This window comes from Manis pentadactyla, chromosome 15, assembly GCF_030020395.1.
Source record: "Manis pentadactyla isolate mManPen7 chromosome 15, mManPen7.hap1, whole genome shotgun sequence".
NCBI classification, from domain to species: domain Eukaryota; kingdom Metazoa; phylum Chordata; class Mammalia; order Pholidota; family Manidae; genus Manis; species Manis pentadactyla.
In genome coordinates, this window is record NC_080033.1 from 82,491,547 (window position 1) to 82,503,573 (window position 12,027).

General features: G+C 63.0%; 1 protein-coding gene across 1 annotated transcript; it reads right to left on the minus strand.

Moving 5' to 3' along the window:
• Positions 1-2,774: 2,774 nt before the first annotated feature.
• Positions 2,775-11,980, minus strand: RNF166 (ring finger protein 166). The gene is made up of 6 exons (XM_036924238.2): positions 11,729-11,980; positions 6,677-6,833; positions 5,132-5,244; positions 4,607-4,721; positions 4,409-4,516; positions 2,775-3,761 (listed from the first exon to the last, which is right to left on the minus strand). The coding sequence occupies exons 1-6, from the start codon at positions 11,881-11,883 to the stop codon at positions 3,696-3,698; spliced, it is 714 nt and encodes a 237-aa protein (XP_036780133.1). The 5' UTR covers positions 11,884-11,980; the 3' UTR covers positions 2,775-3,695.
• Between the last annotated feature and the right edge of the window lie 47 nt (positions 11,981-12,027).

A 12,027-nucleotide genomic window follows, 5' to 3' on the forward strand; every position in this document is an offset into this window, starting at 1 on the left:
GGAAGGACAGATGGTACTCAGATGGGTGCGCGCCAGAGGAGGCGCAGGTCTCCCCAGGCCACAGCCTGCTACCGCACTGCCACGCGCGAGATTCGGGAGGACACGTGGCAGCCTTCCGCTGTTCCCCTGCTCGGAGGCCTCGCGCTTTCTGTTTATACCCCCTGCCTTCTCCTCCCACACCAGATGTAGACAGTGCACATGCTGGGCCCTCCTCTGCACCCGTGCTGCCCTCCTCACCCAGGCACCCATTGTGTGGCTGCCAGCCATGACGACCTCCCTCATCCCCAGGAGACAAAGAGGGGCGCACTGTTTAGGGAAGCTGGAGCACTCCTGTGCACGACCCGCTGGTCTCATCCCGGAACCCCCGGTGACCCCAAGTCCTTAGGGCAGCTCTGGGGTGGGGCAGTGCATTCCTCTCCTAGAGCTGCCCTAACAAATGCCCCGGAGGGGAATCTGTCGTCCCTACTGGCTTCTCAGAACTGCCCTCCTGTGGGGGTGTGAGTCACTGGCAGACTGGGTGTGACTCACGAGGTAGTGTCCGGGCCGGACCCAGAAGGACCCACAGAGGAGAACAGCACCTGTTGTCCCCACCTGCTCTGCTCTGTGTCCGTCTGTCCTCGTATGGCCACTCAGCCTGGTGGTTCAGCCTCACGCCCCAACCCCTTGCGGGGACCTGCATCCTGTCCATCTCCTGGAATGGGCCTCTCTCGGCCAGAGTGGGACAGGCTGGCCTCCAAGGTCCCGGCTCTCCTGCGGAAACCAGGTGTCTCCCCTTGACACCTGGGACCGTGGGGACGGCAGCCTGCTGAGGAGCGGGACCCAGGACAGGTGACCCCTTCCTTGCACAGGGGTGCTGGCCGCAGTGGTGATCACCCTGTGTCAGCATGTGGAGTCCATCCAGGGGGTGGGTGTGGCTGGGACATCCTGATCTGGGGTGAACCCATGGCCGTCCAAGGTCATGGACTGTGGAAACCGGGACCCAACGTCAGGTCAGGCTGGTGACAGAGTCTGCTTGGTCGCGCCCAGTGAAGGGGCCCTCGTTTCCGGTAGCGAATGGCTGCTGATTCTGTTTCAGGGCCTGTCAGAGCTGATATGGCCCCTGACTGGGGCTCAACAGATACAGCCTGCGTGATGTGGGGGTGCTGGGGGGCTATCGTCTCTTCCCACATGGCTCATGACAGAGTCCCAGACATCTGGGGGCACCAGAGCGAGTGGTCTTGGTGCTGAGGAGGGGGCTGGAGGCTGGGCCCAGCAGGGGTGCACTGTGTACACGTGTGTTAGTATGTGTGCACACTTGCATCCCGACCTGTGTGCACAGAGTGCCTGTGTGTGCATGTGTCCGGGCGCAGGCACTGTCCCTGTGCGACATGGAGGTCAGGCGTCAGTGGGAGAACAGCCCCCAGGAGAGGGGCTGCTGGGTGGGCAGCTCTGTGCCCACACACTGGGGCTGGCTCCTCGTCCCTAGCAGGTTGTCAGAGAGACCGGAAGGCCATTCGGAGCCCAGTTCTCTAACAGCAAAGGGCTGGATATCCAGGCGCTGGTCTGCCTCTGTCTCCCGCCTCCCTGGGCTCAAGGTGTCTGAACCCCTGCAGCAGCTTCTGTCACAGGAGCCCAGATGTGCCCAGGACCCCAGGACAAGCTCCCTGGGCTGCGAGCACCGCTGACCTGCAGCCAGGCTGAGGGGAGGCGTCTCAGAAGCTGGGCCTGCAGAACCTGGGGCCTCTTCAAGCGTATCCTGAAGGGGCCGGCAGGGAATCTGACCGGCCCGGGTCCCTTGACTGCTGGCCCGGCGAGCTGGCGAACACGTTCAGCGGGACCCCTCTGTAGGAGCCTAGCCGGCTCGGCCCCTGGCTTGGGTCCGGGCCGTGGGCCAGCCTCCCAGGGCTCCTCAGCATCTCTGGGGCCCCATGGCGGCTCTGGCACCCTGCAGAGACCCACACCTGCGAGCAACCCGCCGCACCCGCCCTGGGGCGGTATGCTTTTCCGGGTGGCGCTGCCGACCGTGAGCTGACAGGCCAAGTTAGGGGATGAACTGTGTCCCCCAAAGGATGTTGCAGTCCTAACCCAGGTACCTCTGGCTGTGACTTAGTGGAAAGACAGTCAAGTAGTCAGGATGAGGTCCCCAGTGTGAGCTTCCATCCAGTGGCTGTGTCCTCATAAAAGGAGAGATTTGGACACAGACACGCACAGGGGCAGATGATGTGCAGACACCTAATGACAGGCAGAGCCCTGCGCGAAGCCGAAGGGTCAGGGTGGGTGCTCCCTCTGCCCGCAGGAGGGTCCAGCCCTGCCAGCACCTGGTCTCGGGCTCTGGCCTCCAGAACCCTGGGAGAGTAGATTCCTGCTGTCCCAGTGCGCGGGGCTCGCCCTGGGGGAGGACCCCGTGAAGTGCGGCAGCTGTGGTTCACGGAGAACAGACCCCGGCCCCTCTGACCCAGTGCCAGGCCTGAGGGCAACACCACTTGCAACTGTTGGCACTTCCCTGCAGCTTGCACCCGCCCCAGAGGTTGGCTGTAGACCCCAAGGAAGGCACGGGCCCACAGAACGGTCCACTGGCGCCTGCCTCTTCTGCTGTGGCAGGCTGGCTGCCCCACGGCACCTCTTGCGGCCACCATGTCCTCTTCACGGGCCCAAGGCCAGCGGCCCTCCAAGCCTGAGCTGCCCGGGGATACAAGCCCACCTGCAGACTGTGAGCAGAGAAGGCCACAGAGACCCCATACCAGCCCTTGCTTGTAACGTTCCTACAATGAAACCCAGCCATCAAGGCTGCTAGATATGCTCTGAAACATTTTATTAAATTTTTTTTAAAGACAGCAATAATTTCATGCCATGAACCGAACAAGGGTACCACCAAGTGTTTTCTGGCCTGGCTGCCACTGCACAGGCTGCTGGCTGTCCTCAGCGGGGGCCCTGCCTGGGGCGGGGCTGTGGCCAGGCCCCCAGGCGGGAGGACGCCCGGCCTGCAGGGGAGGCCGTGGAGCAGACCCAGCCGCTGCCACACCCAAGTGCTGGCGCTTCCCCTGGGTCGTCATCACTGCACACCAGCCACGGGGCCCTGAAGACAGTGAGAGGGCTGGGGGCGCGGCCACGGTTGCCCTTCTCCTTCCCTACCCTGTGCACAGCTGCTCATTTTTGGTTGTTTTTTTAAAAAATATAATTTTGTAAATGTCCCATAAAAATACTATTGTTCCTAGTCAAACACATATTGCGATATGAAGAGTAATTGCCTTGTCTTCGCGCTATAAAACATGAAGAGGTTTCTCACGTTGGATAACGTAGAAAAAGCCAGAGCCTCGGGCTGCCAACAAAGGCCGGTGCCTGTGCATGAGGGGCGAGTGCTGCGCCGCCGGGCCAGCCGGCCACTGGCAGGCCTTCCCCCGCGCGTCCCTGGCCAGCAGCTCAGCCCGAAGGGGTCCCTCTCGGCACGGAGAGGACATCATGGCTTTGAGACAGACGGCCGACGCCCCTCAGTCCCCAGAGGCTGGCCCCAAAGCACCGACGAAGCATGGGTGGCAGCCCAAGGGTGAGAGACCCAGCCTCCCGGTCCTGGGTGGCATCAGGGTGCATCTCCTCCAGCAACGAGGGGGCTCCACCTGGCCTGCAAGGTGCTTCCGGTGTGGGCGCTGGACTACAGAGAGCCAGTGTGGCTGTCCCTCCAGGCGGGAGGGCTCCGTCCCGGAGGCTGGGCCATGCTGTCAGTTTTCGGAGAGAGACAGGGCCAGGGCGGCCTGGAAGGCAGCCTCCTCGTCGATGCTGTAGTCCTGGAAGACAGGAAATGGAGGTGGGCCAGGCCCAGGCAAGCCTCACTGCGCTGCTGGCCGCTCAGGGCCACCTGCCCAGTCACCCTGAACAGACCAGTGCTACCATCTCCAGTGTCCCCGCTCCTTTCAGCAAGATCCAGGTCAGGACCCAGGCCCTGCATGGTCATGGGGCCTGGGGCCACACAGCACCTGCTCTGTGGGATGTCACATGGGCCCGCAGCTGGCTTCTCCCAGGTCCTGTCTCCCCACAGGCTCCGGGGCCTTCCAAGCAGACCCCTGGCAGACCCCTTCGCCAGTGACCATGCCGAGAAGGTCTCTGAGAGGGGCGGGCATCGAGCAATAGCTGCAAGCGGCAGGGTTCTGAGGCCGGCAGAGGAGCCGGACATCTCCACGGCGCCCACCAGCTAGGACTGGGAGGCAGGGCAGAGTCTGACCGCCTGGGGCTGGGGGCCGCCGCAGGCCGGAGCAGGGGCCTGAGGGCGAGGCAAGTCCTTCTAGCTGGACAGGACGCAGGGAGCCTGTCCCCACTGCAGGCACTCGGGTCCCCTCCATTCCGATGCTACCATGGCCTGGGCCACTCCCAGAGGCACCCCTGCCCAGCAGTGAGGCCCCCAGGGACGGGGCGCCGAGGCTCCCAGGGCACCCACCACGAAGGTGTCGTAGGAGAACTTGTGGCGGTGGAGCAGGTGCTGCAGGAAGTTGGTGCTCTTGTAGCCGGGGTCGCCCCAGGGCATGGCCGAGCAGACGGGGCACACCTGGAACGAGGCGCAGGTGAGGGGCGTGCGGCGGGGCCCCAGGCCCCGGGAGCCACCAGAACTCGGCAGCCGCACGTGGGGCAGGCTCACCACACGGTTGGGGTCGCTGCGATGGCTGTCCACACAATGCCTCACCAGCTCCTGCTGGTCCAGGTTGCGGGCGCCGCAGTAGGGGCAGGTGAAGGTGGACCTGTTGGGGACGGCGCTGGGGCGGCGTGGGTGGGTGAGTGGCAGCCCCCAGGCATGGCCCACCCTCTTGCAGCCTGGAGGGGCCCCAGCCAGGATCGCGGGCAGCAAGGAGGCCCAGCTGGACGTCCAGGTCAGCACGGGCCCTCTCGCGGACCTCTCACCCCACCACAACCGCTCTGGAGCGCAGCTCGCTGCCTCATCACCTCCCATCCCTGCCCCTGAGGTGGCTGGGCCTGGAAGGAGGCATCTGTCCAGCCCAGGCCTTTTGTGAGGCTGTTCTATCTTGCCAGGAGGGGATGCCGGCTTTTCTGGGGTCCCCTGCATGGGCAGGGGGACATGGCAGCCCCTCCCACCTCCTCAGGTGCAGCGCTGTCCCCACCTTACAACACAGGCCCACGCTGCCCTTTGAGGGACAGGGTGACCTACCTGGGGATGGGCTGGGCCGTGGGCACCACAGGGACGAACTTGGGGCAGCTGGCCATCTGCTCCTGGACCTTCACACAGGAGGAGACGTGCACCCTCATCTTGGCCAGTGTTACCTGGGGGAGAGGCAGGGCTGGTGTCAGGCAGGGTGGTCCCTGCTCCTGATGTTCAGGCTGGCACACTGAGTGGGGTGGGAAGCTGCCCAGGGGCTGGCATCCCTGATGGAGAAGAGCTGCGGGGACAAGTCACAGACTGTGGGCCCAAAGCTGGCCACTGTCATGCTTGGCAGGGGAGCTCACAGCCTCGCAGGGGACAGGCCCCTGGCCAGAACACACCCTAGCTGGAGAGGAGGAGGGGCAGCCCATGCGGAATAGGAGAGGCTTTGTTTGGAGGAAAACAACCCTCAGAGCAGGAGCCACAAAGTTTTAATAAAACACTCCCTGCCCAGAGGTGCACAACCAGACCAAGCACAACCCAACCTTCTCTGGCTGCCCTGAACCACACGCTCTGGCCAAGGGGGGACCTGGCTCAGAACAGCACAGGGAGGGGACCCTAGTGTGCCTCGAGTGAACGATGTGGGCGAAGAGGTGTGTCAACCCTCCTGGGCAGCAGATGCCACAAATCCTGCTGTGTTGCTAAGAGGCCAGCGAACATTTCCAGATGGGAAACCAGTTCACAGAAATGCAGAGGCAGCGGAGGGCGGTAAGAGGCAGCTGCCCCCAAGGGCACGGGGCATCGGCCCTGGCAGCTCCGACCATGTGTCTGGGGCTGTGGGCTGCAACCCTCCTGACCCCAGCCCGGCTCCCAGCTCTGCCCAGGCTGGCGGGCCCTGAGCGAGGCCCACACCTGGGCCCAAGGGCATGGGCAGAACCAGAAAGGCCGTGGCAAAGGGCAGGCCGCCTCATTCGTGAAGCTTCAGGAGGGTCCTGGTCCGCTCCCTGGGGGAGAAAGCCTGCCTCGGAGTGAGGGGCTTGTGAGCTTGAAGCCGGCCCAGCAGCCCCCAGTGTGGGGCTCAGGGCGATCCATGACCCCCAGACCTTCGACCTTTAGGACCAAGCAGCGGGGGCTGCTCTCTTCTGTGAGAGGTTGGTAGGACTCGTTACCACAACAGACGGCCGAGTCTGAAAACGTAAACTCACAATCAGTTTCTGGGGGCTCCCCGCCATGCGGGAGCAGTGGGAGGAGGGTGGGTTCTGGGCCAGGTGGAGAAGGCTGGCTGGGGTCGGGGATGCTCCCCATGCTGCCCGCGGCCCCACCGCCCGGCTCCAGGCCGGCCTCGCTGTCGCCATCGTCGCCTGCAGTGGGAGGGCCACTCGAGTGTCCAGGCCGTGCCGTGGGGGTTTCAGCTCGGCCCTCGTCCCACATCAACCCCAATGCACACAAGCAAACCAGAGCCCTGGCCGGGCAGAGGCGTGGGGGACACAGGGCAGGGCCAGCAGGAAGGAGCGGGGCAGTGGGGAGGCTCCTCAGCGAGAGGGGGCGGCTGGTGGCCGCCCTGTTGGAGCGCTCCCGAAGCCCTCCTGGCCCCAGGAGGCCGCGGTGTGGTACCTTTTTGTTGCAGCCCCGGCATGGGGCCTTGTAGGACGAGAGCTGCTTCTCCACATGGGTGGCCCTGTCCACCTTCTTGGGGTCGAAGGGCAGGCGACACAGTGGGCACAGGGGCGATGGCACCTGCAGGCAGGGCTGGAGGCACTCTCCGCAGAACCTGTGGGCAGGCGCAGGTGAGGGCCCACATGCCCCACCCTCGCCCGGCACACACGCTCCCGGAGGTGGTGGCTTCTATGCCCAGGCCCACGGCTGGATGGCGCCATCTGGCTGAAAGATGACCCAGGCCCCTCCAGGCCACAGGCCTCTGACCTTGGCCCTGTCCTGGACACAGGTGCAGAGCTGCAGCCATGTAGCCCAGGTCCTGGCAGGTGGCCACACGGGGCGGCCCAGGGCTCAGCCTGCCCATCTCACCATGTGGTGAGGACACCTCAGGGGCTCAAGGGACCCTGGAGACCCTCTACCCACTAAGCTCTGAGGAGTAAAATCACTAACAATGGTTGGGGAGGGAGCCGTAGGGGCCGAGGGCCCGGGACTCACTGGTCCGGGCAGGGCCAGAGCCGCCAGGTGTCCCCAGCGTTGGGACAGCATGCCCCGCTGGCCCGGCCTGAGCACAGGCGCTTGCAGCCCTTGGCGTGTTCCCGGGCACCTGTGGCTCCTCACAGCCCTGACTCTTGGCCCTGTCCCCGGAGGTGCTGCGTCACGGGGGCAGCTGGTGGGTACCGTGCTCGGGCCCCTCTGCCGCTTTTTACAAGCACCTCCTCCATGTGGCTGAAGGGTGAGCATCAGTCAGGCAGGAGGAAAGCTGGTCAGCGGGAACACAGGTTTGAAAACTCCCAGCATGAAAGAAGGGCAGAAGGGCCTGAGTGTGGCCCACCTCTCCCAGCCTTGACGCTGGACTGGGAATCACAGCCCCCACAGCCCAGAGTGGGTGCTCAGCCCCCAGACGGGGGCCGGGTCCACGCGCACAGGGAAGGTGGCACCTGCGCAGACTGCATGAAATCTGCAAGGAATCGGTGTGCGCAACTGTCAAGCAGCTGGGCCACGGGTGGGGACAGGAGCTGTGTGGGACACAGGGGACACCCAGCTAAGCTAAGTGGTCAGCGTTCTCTCTGCCAGCAGCGTTCCACCTCCTCCTTAGGAAAAGGCGGCCAAGGAGGTCCGAGTGCCTCCTGCTGCCCAATCCTCGGCCCTCCGCCTCGGGCTGATTCCTGGTGCAGCCACCACGCGGCTCACCAGCACAGGTACACAGGAGGAGGCCAAGGGAACCCTGAGGCCCGTCAGAAAGTTCCCAACAACCTTTTCCTGCCAAGCAGAGGGGCTGGCCCCTTGTCACTTACCTCACCTGGAGAGGGCTCACCTGGCACCCCTGGCAGGCATGCAAAGGAGACACCCACGCACCCACTCACTGGCGCTCTGGCAGGTACTGGCCCTCTCAGCAGCAGGACCTGACCAGCCTAATGGATGGTGGGTGGCGCTCTTAATTCACTGACTGGATGGTTCCAGCAAGGAGGCCACGAGAAAACACACGCACACACGAGTGCTCACAGCAGCACCTGCCCCAGAGTCGAGAAGTGAAGACAACCCAGTGTCCACAGACATACAAAACCTGACCCATTCCCAAGATGGGTGCCACTCAACCTTAAGGGGGGGACGGGCTGATGGACGCCACCACATGGACGACGCTTGGAAATGTTTGTTCAAAGAAGACAATCACAAAGGACCACAGAGGGTCCAGTGGTGTGAGACTCCTTGTATGTGAAATGGCCGGTACAGACTGCCCGATTGGTGGCTGTGGGGGCCGGGGCTGTGGGCTTCACTGCTGTGGGGTCAGGATTTCTTTCTGAGGCGATGGGAACGATCCAAAGCTGACTGGTGGTTGTGGATCGACCACAGAGCCGCACACTTCAGATGAGGGAGCCACGTCCCCATAACGCTGCAACACCAGGAGAGGCCACAGGAGCACGCGGGACATGCGGCCACACCACGGGCAGAAGGCAGGGCCCGGGCCGCAGGAGGAACAAGTGTCGGCAAAAGATGCACAGACGGCGGGAGTGAAGGGTGCCTCCGGCGGGAGGAGGCAGGGCTGCTCGGACCCCGGCTGACCCCCGGGCTTGGCCACCCTGGTTTTTGGGTCACCGTCCTGGAGGTCTGCCATGGCCTGCGTTCCCACATCATCACTGGCACGCTGAGACTGCAGCAGACAGCAGACCCGCCTCCCACTGGGGATCCTGCTGCGTCTACCTGAGCGGCTGGTGCCCAGAAGCCGCTCGAGGCAGCTGAGGGCTCTGCGCCCCATGTCAGGCGTGGGACAGCTGGAATGGCCAGGCAGCTGCCTCACAGACCCCATGCTCCAGGGGCACCACCGATGTCTCACGCCTGCCCTGGCCTCCCGCACACACAGGTGCACCAGGAGAGGCCGGTGTTTCAGAGACCCCGGAGGGCAGGCTGGCTGGGCCCCCGGGCCCCCGCAGCTGTCCTGAGTGGTGAGGTCTGACTTCCAGAGGCCCCCCGGCTGAGCTCTCGGCTGCTCACACTCTTGCCCACCTGACTGGGCTCACCCACACAGACCCAGAGGAACCTTCCTGCACCTGACCCAGGCCTGTGCTCTCGGGCAGCATAAAGGGAGTGATGGAAACCCCTGGGGCCCCTAGGACCCTGCACAAAGAAGCCAACTCATTGTCCTGGGTGTCCCCAGGGCCTGGCGGTCACTGCTGCAACAGTGCTAGGTGGCAGGCTACAGATGGTGTGGGTGCAGGTAGGAGGCAGGCCAGAGCCCAGCTGCAGGAGCTCAAAGCCTGGTGTTGCTGCAACACTCGGAAGCTTTACTCAGCATCTCTGGTCCCTTTTCTCTGTACCTGCCTCACAGGGCTGTGCAAGAAGTGCTCAGAAAACATCTGCTGTTACCACACCCCACGGTTCCTCTTCAACACAAGCATCTTAATTTTCCTGTGACCTCTGTTCATTAAAAAACTGCATGGGGGGACGCTGAGCTGGAGGAACAAACAGCACTGGCTAGAGGGACACAGGCAGTTGGGGCTGAACCCCACCGCAAGTGCACACAGGCCTTCAGGGTAGGGCCCATCAGAGGATTATAAACAGCCAAGCAGCTTCTGGTTCAAATGTGGCTCGCTGCCCAGGACGTCCCCCAAGTGTGACAGATAACCAGCTCCCTCTGGGGCCCCTAGGGAGTTGCCAGGAGCTCTCTCACAAGCTCTACTGAAGAAACTCCTGCCCCTGAGCTCCTGCTCAACAGCCCTCCCCATGACCCTCCCCTCTCTGCTGGGCACTGGGGCAGGGGTACCTGTCCCATACAAGGCTGCTTTCACCACCTGAAAACCCGTTCTGCGGAAGGAAGCCACTTTCAGCTAGGTAGCTGAGGAGGAGAAATAACCAGACCACCAAGACAACTGTTTCTAAGGAAAGGCACGAGTCTTTAGATCTTCTGCACCTATTTGCACATGTGCATTCACAACACAGGAAACAGGGAAAGTAGAGGCAGAATGGCCAAGAAAAGAAGTCAACAGACAGAAAAAATTTTTAAGGCAGAGGCTGTGGAAAAGGCTCCTGCAGGACCAGCCTGAGAAACAGGTCATTTCCTGCCAAGAAAAGTCTGGGGGGAGGGGATCAAAGGAGGCATTGCTTTCACAACAATTCTGTATTCTGAAGACCACATTTAAGAAGCCTTATTTGAAACAAAAGAGAGAAAATGCAGATTTGTGCAGATGCGGAGACTGGAAACCCGGCAGCCCAGGGCTGGGTGAGTGCTGGTGCCATGGGGACACCACCTGAAGCCAAGAGCGGCTTTCTGAAGGGGCCCAGGACAAGCCTTCAGCTCTCTCAATGATGGACTGGAAGGTGCAGAGAACACACTAAAACACCCGCCAGGATGTGCTCACAAGAAAGAAGTTCTGCTCAGAGGCGGCCTCTGTCAAAACGTTCAGAAGCAGCGTGACAAAGTGAGGTATGGTGCCCTTCAAGACAAGTTAATGTTCTGCTGTAGGAAGATGCCTGTGCCACCAGCACCAGGGGAAGGAAGTGACGTTTCCTGCATCCTGACCCATCCCTGCCATCTCCCTGCGTGACAAGCAGGCACACACACACCCAGCAATGCCAGTTCCCTCTTTGTATCAAGAACCTCCTAAGTCAGCTGTCTTTGCAAAATGTTCTAGGGCCTCCTACCAGCCTGAGCACTTCAGCTCAGCCCCTTGGAGTGAAAGCCCCACCTTCTCAGCAGCTCTGCTTGCCTGGCAGCCAAGCCCTCCTGCTCCCTACTAGCTTCACTCAATAACTGCATTGTTCTCCCCACCTACTAGTTTCACTCAAGAACTGTATGGTTCAGCCACTTGGGAGAGTGGCAGAGTAGTCACCGACCTCGGCTCCCTCCCAGCCAGACGTGCAGCTCTCAGCTGGGAGGAGAGCCGCATCCTCCGGTTTCTGTTCCTGAAACACCCTGCAGGAGCCTGCTCTGGGTTCTGGGGCAGCTGGAGACCCTCGCAAGGTCACCTGAGGGTCAGACTGCCTGGCTGTTCAGTGATTGATGAGATCCAAGTCCTCAGTCAAAACAAAACAAACTCCTAAAACAAGCCCCTCTCCTAACTTTAAGGAAGCCCTCTGCACTCAAGACAAGCAGACACCAAGTCTGAAAAAGAGTTGACAGCAAAAGCCACAAGGCATTTATTTACATCTGCCCACCCTAGCCTCCACGGGACCCAATCCAAGGCGACTGGCTCAGTGGTCGCGCCTGCTGCCCTTGGGGTACCCGGGAAGGGCCGCTGAGGCCATGAGCAGACCCCGGGGGCCCGAGACCGGGCAGGGCTGCAGATGGCCCCGTGTGCCGACGGGGTGGTCGGGTCGGGCGCCAGGGCTTGGTGGGCAGGGGGCTGAACTGAGGCGGATGGACGCGACCAGAGAGCAGGTACGGCGCTTCCCAGAGAGCCCTGCGCCCCCGGTGCCCCTCGCCCCGAGTCCTCTGCGCGGACTCCGGGCCGGGTGCGGAGCCCTCCCCGCGGCGGCGTCCCGGCCCCGCGGCCTCCCGGAGGCCGGCGCACTCACGTGTGGCCGCAGCTGCCGATGGCCACAGGCCGATGGTACACTTCCAGGCAGATGGGGCAGCTGTACTGAGCCTCCAGGCCGCTGTCGCCGCCCGCGGGCCCGCCAGGCGGCTGCCGCTGCTGCGCAGAGGCCACCAGGCTGCGGAACATTGCCATCCCGGGGCCAGGGCCGCCGCCGCCGCCGCCGCCCCTGTCCCGGCACGGCCCGCGCGTCACGGCCCCAACGGCGCCGCTCTGATGTCATCAGAGCGCACCCCGCCCCCGGCCTACACTTCGCGGTCTCGACGGCGCCGCACTGAC

What these genes read in the sequence shown, in the direction of transcription:
- RNF166 (XM_036924238.2), bottom strand. Translation starts at nt 11,883, where the DNA reads ATGGCAATGTTCCGCAGCCTGGTGGCCTCTGCGCAGCAGCGGCAGCCG. An exon ending in GCCGGGGCTGCAACAAAAAG is followed by an intron (nt 5,245 to 6,676) that starts GTACCACACCGC and finishes CCTCTCCCCCAG; the next exon opens with GTAACACTGGCCAAGATGAG. An exon ending in ACGGCCCAGCCCATCCCCAG is followed by an intron (nt 4,722 to 5,131) that starts GTAGGTCACCCT and finishes ACGCCGCCCCAG; the next exon opens with CGCCGTCCCCAACAGGTCCA.